The sequence below is a fragment of the Callorhinchus milii genome, unplaced genomic scaffold (assembly GCF_018977255.1).
Source record: "Callorhinchus milii isolate IMCB2004 unplaced genomic scaffold, IMCB_Cmil_1.0 Scaffold290, whole genome shotgun sequence".
Classification (NCBI taxonomy): Eukaryota; Metazoa; Chordata; class Chondrichthyes; order Chimaeriformes; family Callorhinchidae; genus Callorhinchus; species Callorhinchus milii.
The window spans coordinates 19,809-43,890 of NW_024705031.1; the positions used below are offsets into that span (position 1 = coordinate 19,809).

General features: G+C 44.8%; 1 protein-coding gene across 1 annotated transcript; it reads left to right on the forward strand.

Annotated features, from left to right (window-relative positions):
- The first annotated feature begins 441 nt into the window (after positions 1-441).
- Positions 442-18,621, forward strand: LOC121851992 (sodium channel protein type 8 subunit alpha-like). Its single transcript, XM_042346063.1, has 13 exons — positions 442-822; positions 2,945-3,340; positions 4,803-4,944; positions 6,018-6,172; positions 6,734-6,907; positions 8,594-8,716; positions 9,566-9,835; positions 11,805-11,861; positions 13,400-13,538; positions 14,026-14,126; positions 15,250-15,516; positions 16,518-16,522; positions 17,421-18,621. The coding sequence occupies exons 1-13, from the start codon at positions 499-501 to the stop codon at positions 18,619-18,621; spliced, it is 3,354 nt and encodes a 1,117-aa protein (XP_042201997.1). The 5' UTR covers positions 442-498.
- The last annotated feature ends 5,461 nt before the right edge of the window (positions 18,622-24,082 follow it).

Below are 24,082 nucleotides of genomic sequence, written 5' to 3' on the forward strand. Positions count from 1 at the left end.
AAAATAACTAAACACATTTGACAATAATGCTTCCCTAAAAGAGGAAACATCATGCAATAGGATACGTTGTAGGCAATGGCCATTCTGTCCGCATTGAATTTCAGTTGCGTTGAGTCTATGTTATTGATATTGGTGTATTATGTCGTTGTGATTATTTGACTGGCTGGCTCAGAGGTAGAATAGAGTGCATGGCGGCTGTGAGCTCAATTCCTGGCTGGGGTTTGTGGGGGGGGGGGGGGTAGACGTAGTCTTATCTCTTTGTGGTGGCTAAAATATGTACCAATTTGCATGAAAGTCAACTCCATTTCCCTTATGGAAAAACTCAACCCCACCAAAGGAACGTGACATTTCCACCAATGGCTGAAGCCTCTAAACAGGAGATTTGTGACACACCCATACTCAGTTTCAATCACTGGCATTGTTGTTGTTGTTAATGTAGCAATTATTTGTTTTGTGTTGCAGCTGCGAGTGATTAAACTGGCCAAGTCCTGGGGCACCATGTACTCGCTGCTTAAGATAATCGGGAACTCGGTGGGAGCCCTTGCCAACCTGACGATCATCCTCGTGGTCATCATTTTCATCTTCGCAGTGGTGGGCATGCAGCTCTTTAAAAATAGCTACGCCAAAGAAAATTGGAGCTTGCTGCCCGATGATATGTTGCCGCTGCGTTGGCACATGTGCGATTTCTTACACTCCTTCATGATCGTCTTCCGCATCCTGTGCGGAGAATGGATTGAGAACATGTGGATATGCATGCAGCTGGACGGAAAGCCTCGCTGCATCATCATCTTCATGGCGGTGCTCATCATTGGCAACCTGGTGGTGAGCGAGCAGACCCCTGTGCCCCGACCGACGTGTTCGTGGCCTAAAAAGGGAAAATATGTAATAGGTGACGTTTCAGACCATGGTCCTTCCATGTAACGTACTCAGCCTTTTGCCCGGATTGCCGTGGAAAATTAGCTTTTTGGCTTAGATGGGCCTTACCATAAATCAACTGACTGACATAGCTTGTCAATGTGCTATGAATAAGTGCCATTGCCTAAAACATCAACCTCTATGCATTTTTTCTTTTTAGGCCACAGTGTTATTGCGAAATGTGTTGATTTTTTGTTGTTGTGATTTGTGCTTGTGCACCACTGCAAATGCAGCAGCATCCCCAAAAACGTCACATGTACGTGCTGCTGTGTTAACTACAGTAGTTGTGGAATAATTCACTCATTTAGAACCAACACCTCTGCCACCCGACCCTGGTGAGTCGATGAACGAATTCTATTATTGGTGTGGCAATATAGTTGAGGAGTTTGTGTAGTTTCGCTCTTCCTCCTCTTTTTAAGGATCACAGACCACGGTGGTTTACCACGTGGTCCATAGTTTGGGTTGCATGGCCACAATTACACTACTGTGATTTATCTTTAATTTTCCATTCATGAAGGAGACGTGGTGCACAGCTAACTGCTGGTGTTCTGATGCGCTTAATGGTCACAGCATCGTCAAAGAGGAGGAATGTCAAAGCCAGGAGGTGCGATGATGTTTGGATCTCGAATGAGGCGTTTAGGTTGCACGGGTCCACTCTGTTCGCCAGCATTCTTCTCGATCTGGGAGAGATTCCAGGATGGTGACAGCAGCACGATCCAGAAGGTGGACCGGGACTTGAGTTGGCAGCGAGGGACACTGTTGAGGTCTTGGTTGATGATGGGTCGCGTGGTTATCGTTAGCAATGAAACGTGTCAACTCCCTTGCGGTTTGCACGATGTCTCCACGGGTATTTGGTGGCAGAATAGTAGTCAGTACCGAGAGCCAGGGGGATTGGTATCTGTATCAGTGTTCTGGTTATGGTGCGCATCGCGTTATTTCATTGTGGGCGTACCAGTTTTGTGTACGAGTTCCCGGACCACGCTTGAGCACAGTGACCCCTGCCACTGAGGAGACCAGTGAGAGGACGGCATGCTCGCAGCACATCAGCTGTGAGGCTCCCCAGGTCGCTTCTGCGAGGCCGACTGACGAACTGTAGCAGTTTCTGCAGCAACGCTATTGTTTATTTGGTCTTTTCACAAATCGCCGGGCTTGAAGGTTTGGCTTCCATCCATTATAATCCCTAGATATATTGGAGTGGGGTCACAGCGTACTGTGCTACCACAGAAGGACACATCAAGGGTGGCATCTGTTGCATGATTGTCCAAGTGGAAAGTGCTTGTGGTCGTTTTTTTAAGGATTTTGTTGGAGTCTCCCGTGGCGGAAATATGCCTCCATGAAAATGACATCGACTCTTAGAATATTGGTAATGTCCTCGAGATTTGTGCACTTTGCAGCAAGGGCTATGTCATCTGGATGTATGAACTTGCGACATGACGTACACGCCAGGTCACGTATATACATGTTTAATAGTGACAGTGATAGTACCGAACCAATTTTGTAATAATCTTTTGGCTGTGTTTACCAGCAAGATGTACCCTGACAGTACGTTGGCTGATGAGGTATACAGTAGAATGGCATCTCGTGATTTTGACCAATTTCAAAAGCAAGCCATGACGCCAATCAGTGCCATAGGCAGCAGAGAGATCAATCATTGCTGTGCCAGTTTTCTGTTGACGCTTGAAATCAGCTTCTATGATGAGGTGGTGAAGGCAACTAGCTGGGCCATTCTCATCTTCGATCGGTATATTTGTTCCGAGTATTATGCCTGTGACGCATTTGTAACTGTAAGCTGTGCTGTGCTGATATAAAAGCTACTATCATTAGTCATAGTCAATCCACTACAGGATGTAGGCCACTCCAATGCGTCACCATCTCTCACGGTCCTGTGATGCAACAAGGACAGTTATATAACAATAATGCCCAAGGTGTTTTTTTTCCCATTCAAGCGTAAACGTGCGCTTGCCATTGGTTCCACTTTTCTCTTCAAATGTACTTATTGTTAAGTAATTTTTCGTTTCATTCCTTTCAGGTGCTCAACCTCTTCCTGGCCCTGTTGTTGAGCTCCTTCAGCGCGGATAAGTTCGCGGCATCGGAGGATGAGCCCGATGCATCCAACATGCACCTGGCCATCGACCGCATCCGGAGGGCGGCGGCCTTCACGAGGGCCACGCTCACCGCCTTCTTCTGCAAGTTGGCCAAGACGACGAGGGAGGACGCCGGCGGCCCGGACAGCGTCGCCAACGGGTGCAGGGCGGGCGCCTGCGCGACGCCAGTACGGGGCGTGGGTCAGCCCTGCGCGGTGGCGGTGGCCCGACGCTCGTGCATGCGCCCGGCTCATGGCAGCGGTGGCGGCAACTGCAGAGTGCGCTGCTCAGCCGAGCACGTGACGCTCGCCATGCCCGAGACGGAGCACGAGATGATTGAGGTACGGCTATCTTCTTGTTTTCTTGGTTCTTTCGGTAAAGTCACGTAGAAGGCAAGTAATAAAATAATAAAAATAAAACATAATAAAATAAAATAATTATTTTTTTATTACTTCCCTTCTACGTGACTTTACCGAAAGAACCAAGAAGATGAATCCCTGCAGTCACGAAAGCTTTAAATCGAAATTTATCTTCTTGTTCTTCTGTAAGAAAGTTCCGCGAACAGCAGCACGAGTTCGGCAAAAAGCTCGGCTCATTGCCCCACCCAGGTGGGGGCCACGAGCGGGGGATATGAAAGCTTATATGGGGAGGGGAAAAGGGTAAGGCGAAAGATGACTAACATACTGGGAAAATTAAAGGGACAGGGGAAAGGAGGGTAAGGGAGGAACCGGGTGTGGGCTGGGAGAATGTTTTGTCTTCTTGTGATCCTTCCAGTTCTTCGTACAGTTTTCGGAATCTTCTTTTTTGCTTCTTCTGACACTTATTCATGTTCTTATTTCTGTACTACTCACGTCAATGATCCAGCACATTTGGCGTTTGTGATCAAAACAGCAGCCTGCGGATAGTTCCACGGTCGGTGGTTTGCTACGTGTGTCAACCCCAGTTGCTACGTGTGTTAACCCCAGTTGAGTAATTTGTGCTGCAATTTTCAAAATTTCGCAAATATGGACAGTGACGTCAGTGCACGACGGCCGACTCATTTTCGAATAACATCACGGGATCGTCATTGTCCACTGGGAAGCAGATGGCACGTATTATTTATTTAATACACACAGTAATAACCAGTGCGACCTGCCAGACCAAACCGCAGGTCTCTGAAACAAGTGACGAATGTGCTACCAGTGACCCGTGTCACCACCCTAAATAAGATCCCATCGCGGTGGCGAGATGTTAACTGCCTCACCTGGTATGCAGGAAGCCGTGGGTTAGATCCCAACCTTGACGCCTGCATATTAGGAGTTTGCATGTTCTCCCCGTGGTCGCTTGGATTTTTCTCTGGGTCCTCCGGTTTTCCTCTCCACATTTAGAATCAACGTCATGCGTTTAGAGTATTTGGCTGCCATACATTTCCACACGATAAGCCACTTCGGTTAGCTATCATTTGTGGCCATTGTCACTTCTGAAAAAAAAGCTATACAGTTTAGTGGGCGTTACCTGGTAAAATAAAAACTAGTTTATAGTTTAGTTTAATTACTACTTCATCGCCTTCTTTCAGTTCTTCTTCCTGATCTTGGTTTGCATCTTCCTCTACTACTGCATGGATTTATGTTCTTCTCTTCTTCCTGCTCATCTGCTTTTTCCTTTTCTGTACATTTTCCTTTGCTTCCTCCTGTTGCTGTTAGAGCGTGAAGAAATAATATATGTTGTTTACCCTTGGAAAACACTTCCACCATCATCAGCATATTATCTTTCATAGGGAGGGCCATAATAACCGTACAATATGTGTCTTATCCATACGTGCAGATTCAGGAGTGTAAGTATGATTGCGAAGAGCCTGACTTTGCGGACTGTGCAAGGAATCATGAGAAAGTTGAGAAGGAGCCATCCGAACAGCAGCAGCAGCAAGAGAAGGAAAAGGACAGACTGGATGATTGCTTCCCACAGTGTAAGAATCATGATTCCCTTGTGTCTGGTGGACACCTGAAGTGGTGGAATGACAGCAGTAGCAACTTTCCAACTGCAGCGATGTAAGCGGCAGGCTTGCCGATGTTTAGGACGGCCGCGGTGGCGAGATGTTAACTACCTCGCATGTTCTCCCCGTGGTCGCGTGGATTTTTCTCCGGGTCCTCTGGTTGATTTCCTCCACGTTAAGATGGTTGCTATACATTTTTATGTGATAAGCCACTTTATTGGGCTATCATTTGTGGCCAGGTTTCATAGCTCAGTGGGCCTTACCTGGTAAAATAAAATAGTTTATAGTTAAATCAAATAAAAACTTTTTTTATAGTTTATTATCCCCTTCTAATGCTTATTGATTTTCAAAGCCAATCAACCTGCGATAGAAATATCTTGAGAAAGGAAAATAAGATGTAATCGGTTTATGATGAAAAGAGTTTAAAACTTGGCAGCCTACCATTAAAATAGGTAGGGTTGGCAAAATTGCAGTATTTCCTCAACAAGCCTGCCTCTTCTGATGATACCCAGAAGGTTGAAACCATTCCACAGTTTGCTTGCTTAAATAAATGATGCTGTGTAAGTGCAGGAGGCCAATAAGGCAAACCATTTTATTATTAAAGTATAAAAGATGAATGGAAATCGATTATATGTATTATTACCCGTAAATGCTCCTCAAGAGCTGTTAAATTCGTTTTTTATGGATATAATACAAAGCAAAGATATAATGCAAAGCATTACATATACAAGTGGTTTTGGTGGGAGGTGGTTTGGTGGCTTGAGGGTCAGAGCACTGAGGTGGTATCGCTGAGGTCCTGGGTTTGAATCCAGGCAGCCACCCATGATTAAGACCAGATTCTCAAGTGCGGAGGGCTAAGGTCAAAACTGAAGACTGCGCCAATTTCTTTTTTGAAACCACCGTAATTTTTAGGGTTTCTCACTAATTAGGCAAAATTTCAACTTGAAACCTGAATTAGAACCCAGGATCTAAGTGTCCTGAACTCTCAGTCACCTCCCTCCTTTTTGTACGTGAGTGAGTTTTTGCCACGGCACTGTTCTGCTCAGGGTGCGTAGCTCGTTCTCCCTGCTGTGCCTCTGGCGAAGCGAGTGAAGTGGGCATGTTCTGGTCCACCCTACGCAAGGCCTGCTTCATCATCGTGGAGCATAACTGGTTTGAGACGTTCATCATCTTCATGATCCTGCTAAGCAGCGGCGTCTTGGTGAGTACCCGTGCCAGTTGGAAGCACACTTCAAGATTCATGCCAATTGACGTTCATGCCAGTACCAATCCTTTTGGCTGGTCTCTCGCCCTGCTTGTGTTTAATTAGGTGGCTTGTGGTATTTGGAAGATGAGAAGCTGTTTGAAGAGTACAACATTTGTGGTCTGACTTGTGCAGCTATTTTGGCTATGATTTTGACACTTTTGGCAGAGCCTTTATCTCCTGGTGATTACGCAGGCCTTTTTGTGGAAAGGGTTAAATAACATTTTACATAAATTAGGCCGTATCTTCCTTCGTAGGTGTTCGTTAACAACACTTGCCAGAACAGTCTGTTGAAGGCTATATGCGAGATATTTGTGTATGTGTGTGTGCGTGACCTCGATCATCTCGGTCAGTCGACCCGTGGCACCTGGGTCTGCCCCGTGACCTCCTGCCAGCGGGCGTTCGACACTTCACGTGGCCTCAAGGTGCACTTGGCCTGGCACAAGCGTCGTGGTGACGTCACCGCCACTTAGTGGCGAATGGCGGTTGTTGTTGTTGTTGTTGTTGTGACCTGTGTAGGCGTTTGAAGATGTCTACATCGCTAAGAGGAAGACGATACAGATAGTGCTCGAATATGCCGACAAGGTGTTCACCTACGTGTTCATCCTGGAGATGCTGCTCAAGTGGCTGGCGTACGGATTGCAGAAATACTTCACCAACATGTGGTGCTGGCTCGACTTCTTAATCGTAGGGGTACGTGCTTGCTGCTATCCCCACCAGCCCCCAACCCCTCCCACCCCCCCTCCTAGCACTGTATTGTTTATCTTCTTGCTGCTCACCAGCTTTTTTCAATTGCTGTATTTCTTAAATAAAGTGGTGCAGTTGGTCACGTGCTGCTCGAATAAACTCAGCCACCTGAGTTTGATTTTGAGCCGCGGCTAACGTCAGTGACGACCAATCACTGGACCCCCCACCCTGCATCCTACCGTTCACCAGCCTTTCTCTGGCCAGCGTGGTAAAGTAAAGTCAAACAAACCCCCCTGGAAAAATATGCCTTCATCCAGTAATGGACTGATAAAGGTCTGTACAATTTAAACGTTTGCAACGGACGGATACAAATGTACGTGTCCTTTAAAATACATGGAATAAGAGCATCCAGGATGCACACAATGAGGTTTTAAGTCAAAACAAGTTGTCAATTTAATTAAAATACAGAAGGTTTACACTCGGCCATGCTCCTGTTACACTACATCAATGAAAAGCGTATCCCACCTGAGGACGATTGCTTGTGTGGCGTTCGAAACGTCGTGATCTATTATTTTTTCTACCTACGTGACTTTACCGAAAAAAACCAAAGAGTACGTATTCTGAATGCACACTTGTTTCGGGATGTTGCACAGAGAGCACGCGGCACTATCAAGGTGAGATTCTGTTTCATGTGCACGGCGACACGTTCAGGGCTAGACGCCAATGCCGAGGTCCGCTCGCGGCGAGACGGCTTCAGGAGAGAGTTTGCGTCGCTTTGTTTTTTCTCCTCCGTTGAAGGAGGGTACACGATGCCTAAATTACAGCCCAGGGTGCCAGGATGGAAACAATTCCACGATGGAATTTGATAACTTACACGATTTATCGGCATAAAAGCAAGACATTTTCACGAAAATAAGTTGACATCATTCTGCTACTACCCCAATGGCAACCCAGTGACTGATGCGGCGAGCTGAAACGAGAAAATTGAACCTTAATTTTGGAGCTTTCGTGACTGCAGGAATTATTCTTTGGTACGTGACTTTACCGAAAGAACCAAAGAAGAAAATTGAACGTTGCGAAATCAGTCAGTTCACCTGTGTGTAAATTGAATTGTGTTATGGAACAGTAATTCTTCTCTTGATTTCCTTTGGATTTGCATGGAGTTCTTTCAAACACTAAGTACGTATATGGCTATGTGAACGTGCTTGCCAATTTCCTTAAATGATTACAGTACTTATTTACCCAAGAAATCCACACCGAATACAAATATTCTTAAGACGGTACAGCATTGGGGGATGTTTGTCCAACACCAATTACATCGATGCTTTAGCTATGGGAGGAAACAAGAGAAGCCAGAGGAAACCCATGCAGGACAAGGGGAGAACATACAAACTTTACACAGAAAGGTACCCAAGTCAGGATTCGAACGCAGATCCTTCTTGCTGTAAAGCCACCACTGTGCCAGTATGCCACCTTGAAGGCACAGTGGAAGTAAGTGAAAATATGCAGGAAGCATTTACCGGACATGTACATCCCATGACCTAATTAATGTTTTTCTCTGCAGCGGAGCGGATTTTTGCGGACAATTAATGCCCGTGCAATTGTTGTGGCAGCCATAAAATCGGGGCACTCTGAAATCGACCCTTCGGTGATGTTCGTTCGCGGCTGAACACGCTTTCCCGTCGTGCGCAGGTGTCCGTAACATCGCTCGTTGCCACGTTGCTCAAGTACGATGAGCTCAGTGCCATCAAAGCTCTGAGGACCGTCCGGGCTCTCAGACCACTCAGAGCCTTATCAAGATTTGAGGGCATGAGGGTATGCTGTGTGCACACAAACGTCAGATTTGCATCACTGGATAGCGTATTTTTTTTCTTTATGTATTAAAGTCCCTTAAAATGTTTTTTTTTACATACTGTGTACAAATGATGCTTATCGTCCAAAAGTGAGCGGCTACATTTTACCTGGGTTAGTACTGACAGTTCCCTGATGAATTCATGCCACGTGCTGCTGGAGATGCAGAAAATGGTGCTGTAGCTAAACCAGGTGGTACTAATTACATACTCGTGCCAAAATCATCCAAATCTTCATTTGACCTAATAAACAATTTTAACGGTGTTTAAAGTAATGTATCATAGCCACCATTTGTTACAGGAAAATAATATTGATGCTTTGTATGGTAGTTTTTTTATTTCTATTTTGTTGATTTTGCATTCGAATTGTTTCGATTCATTGTTGTAACTTTTTTTTTGCTTTTGGTGAGCTTGTGTCTTGAGTTCTCACCCGGGTTAATACAGAAAACATTTTAGCTTGACATTTTTACGCCAACAAATAACAGCTCAGGGGTGAAATTTGCTATGAAATTTCCCGTTAATATTTACATTCGAAGCCATTCGCAAAAAAAAATCATCGCCCAAGTTCATACCGCCGACCGAAAAGAGTGCGGTACGCTCCACAATTAACACCCGCACCTGCGCCGCTGTTTGACGCATTCTGCCGTGGCAGGCCCAGGTGTGGATGGCGGGGTTTATTGTGCAGAGAAAAGTTAACCATTTCCCTGGAGGGGTTAGAGAGCGGGAGAGAATGGAGCCTTCTCACCTGCCACCTGCCACTCAGCTTGCTCCTCTTCCCTCCTGGCGTTGCCGCTGGGCGCGCGCGCGAATTTAGGTCGTGGTGAACGCGCTGATCGGGGCATTCCCGTCTATCGTCAACGTCCTCCTCGTGTGCCTCATCTTCTGGCTCATCTTCAGCATCATGGGCGTCGACCTCTTCAAGGGGAAATTCTACAAGTGCGTCAACAAGACCGACATGAAGATCTGTAGCAGCTCGGTCGTCAGAAACAAGAATGAATGCGACGTGAATGCCTCGCAGGATTGGGTTAACATGCCCGTTAATTTCGACAACGTGGCCACGGGGTACCTGGCCTTGCTGCAAGTTGTAAGTTCATGCATTATGCACAAAATGTGTTTCTTCATTCATGTATATATATGATCACTTTTTCTATTCGTGCATGTCTTGTTCAGCATTTACACAACAATTGGAAAAGCAGACCCTGAGGTGTGCCGCGCTGTTTCTGGAACGTTCCAGCATTTGGTCGTTCCTTATCCAAATGCTTCAAGAGCTCTGCCCTTCCCTCCCTTTGCAGCTGGAAGGAAGTGATCGCACTGTTTGTTTGTTTTTAAACAAAACAAGGGGTTAACGTATTCTCGTGGTTAAGTTGTGCTACCCTCGGCAAATATTTATATGTTTAAACAGCACTGGAGCTCAAATTGACCTCGGATAAATGACGCTGCTCACGCGCCTCCCTTTCTAATTGACGCCCATGAGGCAGCGCGGCTGTTGTGGCGAGTGTGGCGTGGGCGAATGTGTGCGGTGCCCCCCCCATGTAGCTCACTTTGAAGCTGGCTTGCACCACTCAGTGTGGGCCGGCTTGTATTGGCGGCAGAGGTCGCAACCGGGTACCCGATACGGCCGGGTACGGGTACGGGTACCCGTTTGCGACCCTGGTGCGGCCGGATACGGGTACGGGTTTGCCGTGAGTCACCGGTGAGTAACCGTTTGTCACTCATTTCGGGGGTAGGGTACGGGTAGCGTACGGGTACCCGTACCTGGCCGGGTACGGGTACGGGTACCCGTTTGCGACCCTGGTGCGGTCGAGTACGGGTACGGGTAAGGAATCAAAACCCGTTTGCGACCTCTGATTGGCGGCTCGCTTTTAAGAGGTCGTGGGCACGTGGCACACGTCACCCCGTGACAATGTGTGCGTTCTCAATGTCCAATTTAATGCAGCAGTGGTTTGCGCAATGCCCTATGGCCAGGTGACGGTAGAGTTCGATTTCTGAGCTATGGCAAGGCCAGAGAATGGAGTGGACAAGAGATGGAAAATACACTTTACACTCTTGGGGCTTGGCAGTTGCATTCGCCTGCTCTTACTCCCTCTCTCTCTCTCTCTGGACTCTCTTTAAGTAATTTGAAAGACTTTTGCCGCAAATGTCACCAAATTACATGTCTTTTTTTACATTTAAGGCAGTTATTGAAAAAAAAATGTTATTTGTGCTTGTGCACGACTGCCAATGCAGTACAATCACCAAAGCATGTGTTTACAATGGGAGGCATGATTGCTCGTTTATGCCCAGCTATAGCAAAGCGATGGGTGAGGGGAGTCATAGGGTGCATTTGCATGTGGGTGAGGAGTGTTTGCACGTGGGTGAGGAGTGTTTGCATGTGGGTGAGGAGTGTTTGCACGTGGGTGAGGAGTGTTTGCACCTGGGTGAGGAGTGTTTGCACGTGGGTGAGGAGTGTTTGCTGTGGAAAGCGTGCATTTTCTATAGTTTACTTCGCGTCTGTTAATGTGTCTGCCTCATGGTGGGGGTTGGAGATGGTCAAATCGACGTGCAATGTTCTTGCATTGGCGGGTTAGCATAGGTCGGGGCTGAAACGCATGCAACTTAAACATCTCTGTGATAATGTCCTCACCCACAGTCATGCCTAGGGTTCGATAGCACATGTACGCACTCCCCTCTCCATCGCTCTACACTAAATCATAGCCCTAACATCCACTGCAGTTGTTTACTCAAGTCTCGCTCTGCCGGTGGTATGGAAATCAAGTACATTTTCTGAGATAATGCGGAACATTAGATGCTACTCGCATTTTTCAAATCTGCCTACACGTAGAAAAAGGGTCCCGTGAAATTGCACGACTTACAGTACGGAAAAAAAGAGATCGCCTCATTTTTCATCCTTTAAAATATTAATTCTCTTTTTGATACAATTCCCCAACCTTCTGAGGATATTGACAGCAGCGCTGACAGAAGAGAAATGCCCCCACCTGCGGTGGCGTGGGAGCGACTGATCAACTTACCGTGCGTGCGAGTGTTTCTTTCTGTGTTTGCTCTTGCATCCGTAGGCTACTTTCAAGGGGTGGATAGACATCATGTCTGCTGCAGTTGATGCCACCAAGAAGATAAGTCATTTTTTTATACAATTATTGTGTCTGTTGTGAATAAAATAGCTTTTGACCCCAATGTTTGCACCTGAAACGGCCTCTCTGACCAGTCGTGATACACTTTGGTTCACTACAGAGCCACTTACCAATCACTGGATGATGCTTATATGCACATTTGTTAATTTCAGGGCTTCATTTCACCGGGTCTGCCCATGTCAGGGACCTGGAAAATGTTTCCTTACCCGGCACACGACGTTTGGTAGAGCTGGCGTTATGGCTGTGCTTCCTCGTCACGTTCCTTCCAATCTCTAATAGCAACCTGAGAAAATATTTCATAAGATATTAAAGGCCATGTTCTTCTTGGTTCTTTCGGTAAAGTCACGGAGAATTGAAATAATAAAATAATAAAATAAAACATAATAAAATATTATTTTTATTATTTTATTATTTAAATTCTACGTGACTTTACCGAAAGAACCAAGAAGATGAATCCCTGCAGTCACGAAAGCTTTAAATCGAAATTTAAAGGCCATGTTGATACGCATGCATTGCAATTCTCATGGAGATACTTAACAGCCCTTGACGATGTGAACGTTTTTTACGCGTAGTTCAGTATTTGAACTTTATGGCGGGACCCCGGGGTCCCGAATAAACGGAAGTCAAAATCTTCATTAAATTATTTACTTTTGGCGACTCCGTCCCACCGCGCACATAAACGCCGCGACCCACCTGGCGCGGATCATTCTGTTGTCATGTCGTGTCCATGCGCAGCAGCGAGGACGAATGCGCAGAAGAGCTGAATAAGTGAATGCACTCAGTGTTCGGTTATGTGCAGGATCATAAGTCTTATCCAAAGCCGCTCAAACTGCCTATTTGTCATCACGGGATGCATAATACAGTGAAACTGCTCTCTTATCTTCATTATTATTTGAGACCTACCAATGTCTGCAGCCAGGATCAATCGATGACAATCCTATTACCTGCAGATGTTTAACAGATGAGATGTGTTGCACCGTTAATTCCTCCTGTTTGATAATACTTCTCTCGTCCGTATGCATCTGTGCAGATAGGTTTTTTTTTTGCGGTTAAGCCCTAGTCCCCGAATACCGCTCGTATGAATGCGGATAAGAGGAGCGATGACCCACGACTCTGTAGAGTAACATTGGTATAAACGCTTGTTACAATATGAACAGCGCATTGAAAACGCGCACTATTTCACGTACTGTTTACAAAGTGTGTTCACAAATCCACATTGAGAAACACGATGATTGTAAATTATGTTTTTCGATAGTGTATTTAAATAGAGCTACTGCAGGTAAGTAGTTTTCAGTTTTAAAGTCATAGTTTAACAAGACAACACTTGCCACCATCCTTCAAACCCCTTGTTGAAAAAGAGCAAATTCTGTGTTTGCATTATAATATGTTTATGCGAGAGCCGGGGCTTATGGGAACCCCGGGGTCCCGCCATAAGGTTCATTTATATGTTCGTTAATATGTGGTAACTGGCAGTGCAGCATTTTATAACCTTGATCTCAATGTCTCGTTTCGCACAGTACGATGAACAGCCTAAGTTTGAGGAAAACAAATACAGTTACGGTTTCTTTGTTTTCTTCATTACTTTTGGAGCATTTTTCATCCTCAACCTTTTCATTGGTGTCATCATTGATAACTTCAACCAGCAAAAGAAAAAGATAGGTATCTTGCATCTTGTTTTCTTCCACAAACATCAACATTCACATTTCCATATGTTGAACATTAATGTTTTGCTTTGCGTGGATGCTAGACTCACCAGACATGTGGTCGATTTGGGGATTTTTATGGTTACTGGAAATATTTAACGACCGCTGAATTCCATGAATTATAAGTAATGTGAAAAGCTGCATTGACGACTCCAAGCATTAAATCCACTATTAATTCAGAACATTACATATAATACATGTTTGTTATTTAAAACCCGCCATATTACATTCACACTTTCAGTTTTAAGTGGACCAATTTACAACCGTATTTACATAATGACACAGTATTCTTTATTTTATTTTCACAAGTCATTAGTTCATATTTCTGTTATGTTATTTATTAGACTAAAATCACAGTAGGCAGATTCACATGTTTGTCAATTACAGTGAGAGGAGAGTTAAATGTTAAACATGAATGCCATATATGTTGATGCATTACATAGGAGGGGAAGATATATTCTTGACAGAAGAACAAAGGAAATTCCACAGTGCAATGAAGAAACTCCGCTCAAAGAAACCACAAAAGCCTGTGCCTAGGCCGCATGTAAGTACCAGTCTCCAGGGCCTTGGATCTCACTCTTTAACCCAGTGAAACGGTTGGTGGGCTTCTCATTAGCACGCACAAGCTTTTGGTGAATGTTATTATTGTGCATTTCTCTGAAAAGGGGGTGTTTGGGTCCCAGTTTCAATCTCACAGTCGAAGAGGCATATATTGGTTCAAATCCCTATGGGCTACACATCTAATAGGTCCTCACCTGAGACAAATACAACTGTTCTTGAGTAGTTTGCGATGTTCAAATGTAAAAAAAATATTCTGTTCATTTACAGTTATTGCTTGTTGCTGCCTTCCCGTGCCAGGTGTGTGCTATCGGTGTGTGCTATCGGTGTGTGCTATCGGTGTGTGCTTGCACAGTTTAAGAGCACTCTGGTTGCCTGGTGAAGTGACAGATTAACTGAGACACCAGGAGGATCACTTGTGTCTTAGCCCATTGTATCTTCTCTGACATGCGATTTGCACTCTGCTCCTGAGGAAAGTTAATGGTTCTCCATAAACTGTTACATTTCAATGAGAAAAAAAAACTTCAGAACAATGCAAATAAAAACAAACTGCTCCCACAAATGTTCCAGTTATTTACTTTGATAGGTGTAAGAAGCTGTCGAATGATTTTATCGTCATGAGTAATTTTCAAATAGTTCTCGGAGACTGGGCAGGGCTGGCCAAGTAATTATTGGCTGCGAAGGTCTGCTACCTTTCATTAGTAGGCGCCAACGCTAAATTTGAGGCTCATTTACGGTAACATTCCAGTATTGCGAAAGCTATTGAATGCAGATGTATTTACTGAACTCCAGTCGCTTGCAAGGATGCATCGACGACACCTTTCTGCATAAAGATATACTCGCTCAATGCGTCAACATATTTGTAATGACAGCTGTGTTATTTTTTCTTTCCAAAAAAGAGTTTATCATTTAAATATTAATTTTTTTTTCTAGTGTATTCGCCAGAATGGGGTTCAAACTACACTTGGATTGGTGACACCCGATCTGGTCATTGACCAGGAATATTCCTTATTATAACAGAGATAATATTTTAAAAAAAAACAGAACAGCGGGGACAAATCCTTAAACATGAATGCTCCCGTTTCGTGTGGTGTCGATTTGGCGTGCAGAATAAGCTACAAAATCTTGCCTACGACCTGGTGGGCACCCAGGCCTTCGACGTGACCATCATGGCGCTCATTTGCCTTAATATGCTGGTCATGATGATCGAGACCGATAGCCAGAGCAAGGAAATGGAGAACGCCCTCCACTACATCAACATCATCTTCATCGCGATGTTCAGCGCCGAGTGCCTGCTCAAGCTCTTCGCCCTGCGACAATACTACTTCAAGTTTGCGTGGAACATTTTCGACATTGTCGTCATCGTCATGTCCTTTGTGGGTGAGGAGATGGTTGGCCTCTTTTGAGTTTTTTTTTCTCCCGTGTACGATGTATTATTTACGACAATCGGACGCTAATGTTGTGAGACGCTGCAATGCACTGCCAAGGAATAAAAAAAACCTTCAGATGGAGAAATTGATTTGGTCGGCCTTGGGTGAAGACTGAAATGTAGACCACGAGAACGGGATTGATTTGCGCAGCAGTATCTGTAAATTAAACCAGTTTATATGATATATCCTCTCCTCTTTAATTGCTCGACGTGTACCAATTAATTTGGAAGATTATAAGGTTGCACAATTGGCAACGGTTGACCTCAATGTTCGCACGCTATCGAGTGTTTTTGATAGAGCTATTTCCGTTAGTTTGTTTTTGGAACGTCATCCAGTTGTAAATTGTGATGAGCAATCGTAAAAAGGCCCCAAAAACATCTGTTGCATTCCTTCACACGTCACAACTGCACTTTACATTTAAGGCAATTGATTCGATTGTGGTTAAAACGCTCTTCTTATATGTTTTCCAACAAAGGAAATGGATTACGATTTGGTTATGCAGACTCCAATTGTCACCGTTTCGTAACACTATCTGTAATGGAGTTCTGTATCGCTGATACAAAGCCTGAGCGCAAATTTCCTGTTCACCGATCCTGGCCACCCTACCCAAACTCGCCGTCTGACGAGTGTTGTGAAATTGTCAAAATAACTCGCACTGCAAACACAAAAAGGCTATACATTATTGCTGTTATCACTTTAAAATGTCAATGCAACGGAAATGGCAGTAGACTGTCTATAGAGTTGTTTGTGTGGCTCAAAGAGCCCTTGGGTGTTTGACATCGTCTCTTTTGTGCTTTGAGGATAATCTAATCGTCCTCATAATCACCAGTCAGTGCTAATGTACCGACCGACCACCGTGCACTCCACACCAAGTGGAGACCGCGTCTTGCAATTTAGTGATCTGCCACTTACCAACGTTTACATAATGGAATCACTGTGATTTGAAGCTTTCGTGACTGCAGGAATTACTCTGTGGTTCTTTCGGTAAAGTCTCTCTGTGTGTCTCTGTGTTGTATCTCTTGGCTTGTGTGTCTGTCTTTGTGTCTCTGTGTTTTGTCTCTCTCTCAAATTTAGTTCTACCTGATGACGATTGCTTGTGTTGCAATCGAAACGTCGTATTCTATTATTTAATTTATTTTCTTTCTACGTCACATTACAACCACATGAATCACTGTGGTTTTAATGTGCCCTGCTCATCGACTCTTTGAAAGTAGTTAACATTTTCCTCGTCTCATTTTGCATTCTGAGCAATGTGATGATGTAAATTAAGTTTGAGGTGCCATTCATTTGTTGGGGGAGGGCAGGAAGGGAGTGGGAATCCTGAATTGGTCGTGCTTTGGCACAAGATCAAAACAACAAGTCCTACATTGTGATTCAGTTGGAATAAACTGTTCAACGTCTTGGATGATAATACTATTAAATGTCATTCAAATATTTTACCCTGCGTCATGTATAAATTGCGCCAATGAAGCAACATTTCACTTCAACACGGAGTACAAATTCTGGCAACAGCACAGCACCTGAATGAGAATCTGGAAGTTTGTACTCTTTAATTTTGGTTGAAAATCTGCTTAGACCATCAACTCACCCCCAAGGTAAACAACACAAATTGGGGTTAAATTGTTGAACTTCCTGTTTTTTTAAAGTGTACACCAATTAAACTTTTAATCTGGAGGTTTTGAAGGGCACTGAATAGAAGCATGACACGTTTAATAACTCACTTTTCCAGCACCCTTTTTTTGGACCGGTTTCACACCGAAGCTGATAGAAAGCGAGTGAATGCCTCCCGACCAGCCATCTCGTATACACAGCTGCGATGTGTTTTTTTGTGTTGGGGGTCACCCTTTCAGGAATGGGCTTGCTGAGACCATGAAGAATTTTTTCTTTGAGCCCACGCTCATCCGCGTGGTTCGGCTCGCCCGGATCGGGCGCGTACTCCGTCTGGTCCGCGGCGCACAGGGGATCCGCACCCTCCTGCTGGCGCTGCTCATGTCGCTGCCGGCGCTCTTCAACATCGGCCTGCTCCTCTTCCTCGTCATGTACATCTTCTCCATCTTCGGCATGTCCAACTTCGGATACCTGCAGCACAAGGCCGGCATCAACGACATGTTCAACTTCGAGACGTTCGGCGGGGCCATGCTTTGCCTCTTCCAGATCACGACGTCGGCCGGCTGGGACGGGCTGCTGGCGCCGACGTTCCCGCTCAACTGCGACCGCTCCTTCAAGCACCCGGGCACGTCGGTCGAGAGCAACTGTGGCAACACCTCTTTCGGCGTGGCGTTCTACGTCAGCTACATCATCATCTCCTTCCTCATCGTCGTCAACATGTACATCGCCGTCATCCTCGAGAACTTCGCTATCGCCACGCAGGAGAGCGCCGAGCCCCTGAGCGAGGACGACTTCGAGGCCTTCTACGAGGTGTGGGGCAAGTTCGACCCCACGGTGACGCAGTTCATAGCCTACAAAAATCTCTCCGTCTTTTTGGACTCTCTGGACGACCCGCTGCGCGTGCCCAAGCCCAACCATCTGGCGATTGCCGCCCTCGACCTGCCCATCGTGGCCGGTGATCGCATCCACTGCCTGGAGGTTCTATTCGCGCTCACTAAGCGCGTGCTGGGGGAGGGCGAAGGCATGGACGCGATGCGCCTGCAGATGGAGGAGCGCTTCATGGACAGCGGCTCCGCCGGCAACGGCACGCTCGCACCCATCTCGAGCACACTCCGGCGCTGGCAGGAGGAGCTGGCGGCCATCAAGATCCAGCGCGCGTTCAGGAAGCGGCTCACCAACAGAAGTACCTCGCCCACACTGCAGAGAGGTTCCAGCTGGGCCAGGGCCGGGGGTTCCGACGGGATGATGGTGCCCGCCGCCGCTGCCGCCACCGCCGGCGCCACCGCCGTCGCCCCAATCATCAACGCCCCGCAAGATTACGTCGGCAATACGGGCAACGAGAAGGTGAAGATTATCGTTACATTGCCTTCTTTCTCGTCAGGAGATAACATCGTCGTTAGTGCGGATGTGAATTGTGCTGACCATGATGGGAAACTTTCGTGAAGGGATTTTTTTTTTTTGCGCCACTCGTTGAGGCTGGGTCTCCTTGTTCCGTGAGTGGGACCTCAGAAAAGGGCTTTAAAGGTTGTACGTACATATTAACTGGGAATACAGCAGACGAGAAGCAGATCGACCACATTATTACAAAGCTCAATATAAACATTAGCGGCATTGCAGAGAAAATAACAAAGTAAATATCGTTCCATTGCGAGAAACGTTTTAAAATTATTAAAATATTACCAGAGACTTTTTTTTTTACGTGTATGAAACCTTTCCTGAAATCCTTCACCTCTAAAAGCGTCTAACTTAAATTCATATTCTGTTTGGTAATGCCCAACTAATAGACATTTGCCAAATAATACATTAACCACGTGAAATATTTATTTGAAGCGCTTGTGTATCCATTTCCATAATTCAGATAAAAGCACAGCCATGAGCATGGCATGTCAAGACAAATTGCATACTTCCAGTAAATATGCATGGTATATATATATGCAAAGGGCATATTTTTCAAAGGTGTGTTATGCATGTTATTTGTATATAAGCTATAAACAGTATACAATAAATAACACACAAAAAAGATTCCTTCGGTAATTTTCTAAGTTCCTAAACATAATATACAGCGCCATAAAGCGGATAAAACATATATTATAATTAATATTTATGAAACAGTCTGAAACCCCCTTCCCAGACTCTGTTGCTGTTGCTTTAAGTGATATGATAATTTTTTTTTTTGCATCAAAGTGAATGGAACTCATAAAGGAGCAACGCGACTGTTGTTGCATGGCCAAGCCTTTTGCAGCGCAGATGCCGAACATTCTTTAGCGTATAAAGAAGAGCAGCAAGCAGCCAGATATTTATTGTGCTGAATGATAGAACGGCTCTCGCACTGTAATTCACCAGAAGAGCTCTACGTTGGCTTCACGAGCGAAGATGTTCATCACGAGGCCGAATGGGTTCACGTCCTATGGCTGAATGGGGGTGGTGAGAGACAAGACCGTAACTTTACACGTTTTGATGTTGTTATCCATCCGTCGGTCGCGTCAGTGTGGCTCGGCATTGTCTAACGGAGTTCCACGACACAATGACTGTTGGGATATTTTTTCTTTCTATAGGAATATATAAAGGTCTCCTTTTTTTACAAAAAATATATATCTGAATGTCCTTAAATAATTATTTGGATTCTGGGATTTTTTTTTCCTCGGATCTGTATCTCCTCTCTTTGAGTGCCTATGTTTTTAAATGTATTCCACATTTTACGTTCTGGAAAAAAATTGCGAGGACCGTTTTGCTGCAATCATCAAATTTGAGTGCGCACGGGAGTGGCCCCATGGGCTGATGGGGTGCCCGTTTCACAACGTCTGCATTTTCTGTTGTTGCTTGCCAAAGTCAAAACCAAAGAGCCAGGCTATTGAGCCTTAGCGCAACTGCCAACATTGCTGCATTCCATCAGGGGGTGGTTATCTTCATAGTTTTGTACTTTGGATCGCTGCTTCACAAACCTGAGCAAATGTTTTTTTTGGGTTTTTTTTTCTTGCAACCAAACAATACGGCACTGTCTAGAGGCGAGTTCATGGTTATTGACCCAGGTGAGAGCTCAAAGAGACCAGGAAGAGCGTCATTCGCAAGTAACATATACAGGGAATTAAATCAATTATATTGTTGTTTCACATCTCGAGCCAATTGTGTTTTTTTAACGAATAGTTTTAAGCTTTTTAGCTATCTACTTGTTTTTGTATGTCTCTTTTGCTTGTTACCTTAACCAGGGCATTGAAAGCAAACACAATACTACACAATTAAGCCACCCTACACGGCTTAATTGTTGACAAAAGACAAATAGTTCACTACTTTAGCCCACCGGTGTGCTGAAGAGTGAATCCACAACATTTAAAATGTTTGAGTACGACGTTTCGCTGGTAATTACATCCAGCATCATCGGGCAATTTGCCAGAATGGTGAAGCCATCCACCTGCTCCCGTCTTAAATAGAACAGCAGGGTGACGTCATCATCATTTAACCCAATCAGATGCAGAGATCAGAGGCGGAGACGGGGGTTATTGTAATTATATAATAGATTAGGAATCAGTTACTTGTTATGCTTAGTAATCAGTTGTAGATTAGTAATAGTTGTAATGTGTATTATTTAATAACTGAACCGAAACACTATACCCAATCATGTGCAGAGTATATCTATTATATAATTACAATAACTCGCCCCCTTCGCCACCTCTGATTTCTGCACATGATTGGGTTTCGTGTTTGGGTTCAGTTATTAAATAATACACATTAAAACTCATTACTAATCTACAACTAATTACTAATTATAACAATTAACTGATTACTAATCTATTATATAATTACAATAACCCCCCCCCCCACCCCTCTGCCACCTCTGATTTCTGGCCGTGTCGGGTGATGGAGGGTTGCGACACATTTTATAAATAACGCGATCTTACCCAAAAACCTTTATGATGAATAAAATTGGTCGCGAAAGCCGACGTGTTAAACTCAGCCACCCTGTGTAACAGATCTTGGATCAGTGATGCAGTTATACAATGGCCTGATGGATCTTGTGGGGTATATATGAAGGTATGTATGTTGAACTTCTTTCGCATCCTAAGTAGCCAATATAGTTTCTCAAGTCTTAATACAGAGTAGATAACTCACACTGAGCGCAGTGGCTTTTCAAAAACCTGTTCTCTCCTTTGGTGACACCACTTATTTATTGATAGTGGTTAATATCGTCAAATAGCATACTTGACATAATTTGGTAATTATAAACAACCAAGTTAGTGGAAAATAATTGTTTTCTTTTCATGTAAATGCCTGTTGTTTGTTGCCTTCTCTACCTACTCGATGTAAAATGCTTCCATGTCCTGTGTGAGAAGTCTGTTACACAAGCTAAGCACCGTTGAGCCTAGTTAGTCATTGGATGGGAGGCTGCCAGCAAATAAACACATTCCTGTGGAGGGAGCTGGTAGGAACGTTGGGTTGCTCGGTCAATGGCCAGGGTCAACGGCGGCGTGGTCTATTCCGCAAATATGCCCGACTGTGAGGGCGGGCACAAGCCGGCGTGAGTAGATTAAACGTTGAGTTTTATAAGGGCACCACGGGGTGACCAGCCCCTCCCCATCCAGCCCCTCCCCACCCTCCCCTCCCCACCCAGCCCCTCCCTCCCCACCCAGCCCCTCCCTGCACGACGGACGGACACAATAATCCCCTGTGGGCTGGTGTAACCAGGAGGTTCCTACCAGTATCAGGTGTTGTAGGCTTGCGTTGCGAGGTCAACTGATGATGGAAGTACAGCATTCGGTTCTTAAATAGTTGTATCCCTTTGTACGTGTGAGTTTTTGTCTGATACTTCAGCTTCCTCCATATGCCCAAAGTTGCAATGCAGGACACAGTGTTTCTAAGATGCTTGCAGTGGTGGATAGATATCTGTGGAAGGAATGTTTCCGATCTAGATTTTTTTCGAAGCGCTAATTATTTAACGTATCTTCATGCTGACACATTTGGTGAGAAAAATCACTGATGTGATGCAACGTGTGACGTTTTTCATGACGTTTTACTTTTGGATAAATCTGAAACAAAAAAATGTTTGACCTCATTTAACAAAAAATTAAAATAAAATAATGTGCTTAAAGTGCCATTGCATAACAGCGCTTGGCATATAATTAATTGGGGTTAATGGCTGGACTCCAGCAGTTTGAGGTGGAGCTGTGTGCTCCTGGTTTCACTAGAGACACAGGCCAAGAGAGATACATAATTAATGAGTACTTATATCGTCAGCTTATTCACAGTAACCCTACAATCCACAAACACCTGGCACAGGGAATTTGCAACTACTTTCCCTGATGATCCTTCATATCTGTACATTTACGTGCAACATGTTCATAGCACTGAATGTGTGTACATGTATTTATGGACAATAAACACAGACAAATACAAAGATCCTCCGTATAGCCTTAACAGACTGTTGGGGCAAGTGTTGTCAGCAAGCATCTATGAAGACCGGCACGGTACACGAAGGGGTCGGTGGCCAGCATCATGCCCGACCACCTTTGTCTCCCCAGTGGCGATGTTTACACACCGCACCAGGTACTCATTCGCGGTCGAGTCGACCTAGGGGAGGCCCAGTACCAGTTCAGATATTCATCACTGGTTTTGGCCGTGAGTGGGTTACGAACCTGGGTCGCGGGGGTTCATTGCGCAGCGCGCGAACCGCTACACTCCCACTCCACACTGTGTAACGCATGCAGCAGCAGGGTGGTGCAGTGGCTACACTGACATCTCGTAGCAAAAAGTGCCTGGATTCAATCCCTGACTCGGATCCCTTTTTGTGTCGAGTTTGTATGTTCTTCCCCTGTTCTGTATGGGTTTCCTCCAGGTTCTCTGGTTTCCTCCCATAGCTAAATAAAAATCACACAATGCAACTTTTTTTTATTGCAAATTACTCATTTGGCATGACCGCAACATCACCCACCTATCTTCTTGGTTCTTTCGGTAAAGTCACGTAGAATGGAAATAATAAAATAATAAAATAAAACATAATAAAATAATTCTCACGACGTTTCGGCCACAACGCAAGCAGCCGTCCTCAGGTGAAGAACAGGTCTGTCGAGAAACAGAGTCTGAATGACTCTGTCTTCTCGACAGACCTGTTCTTTGAATGACTCTGTCTTCTCGACAGACCTGTTCTTCACCTGAGGACGGCTGCTTGCGTTGTGGCCGAAACGTCGTGAGAATTATTTTATTATGTTTTATTTTATTATTTTATTATTTCCATTCTACGTGACTTTACGAAAGAACCAAAAAGATGAATCCCTGCAGTCACGAAAGCTTTAAATCGAAAAATCACCCCCCTACTGCATACACTTGGCAGGAGCCTCCTACTAAACGGTCTTGAGACTCAATGAGGCTTTCCTTCGTAAACAAGTTAATTGTTTTATCTCGTCGGGTGTAGGGATTTATCTCCCACCTGCTCCCCGCAGGCAGTTCGATGAATTGTCATGGTTCGGGGTTGTGATTGAATTTAATAATCACATTTCAGTTTAACGTTATGGTGAGTGTAGCAGCTGCAGAGGTCACGGAAATCCAATTACATACCACACACACGCGCTAGTGCAGTCGTGAAATATTGATATTTACACACGCGATTCGATGCAGGCACTAATGGCTTTAGGACTCGAGTGTTAAGTCGATGCATCATTACAACCCTGCAATGTGATTTTCAGTTCACGTTTATTTTGACAATACTTCGCAGATACGATAGGCATTTTGTCATGGTATTTTGTTCCAAAAAAACAGGGGTTAAAACTGGAAGAAATACACTGGTAAAACAATTTGAGGGAAAAAAAAGGTTGTTCATCGGATTTATCCAGAAAATGTGGATTTGCTCGCTGAGAATGTTTGGCATCCTCGAATATGTAGCGAGATGAAAATGGCAGTTAGCAATGCTACAGGC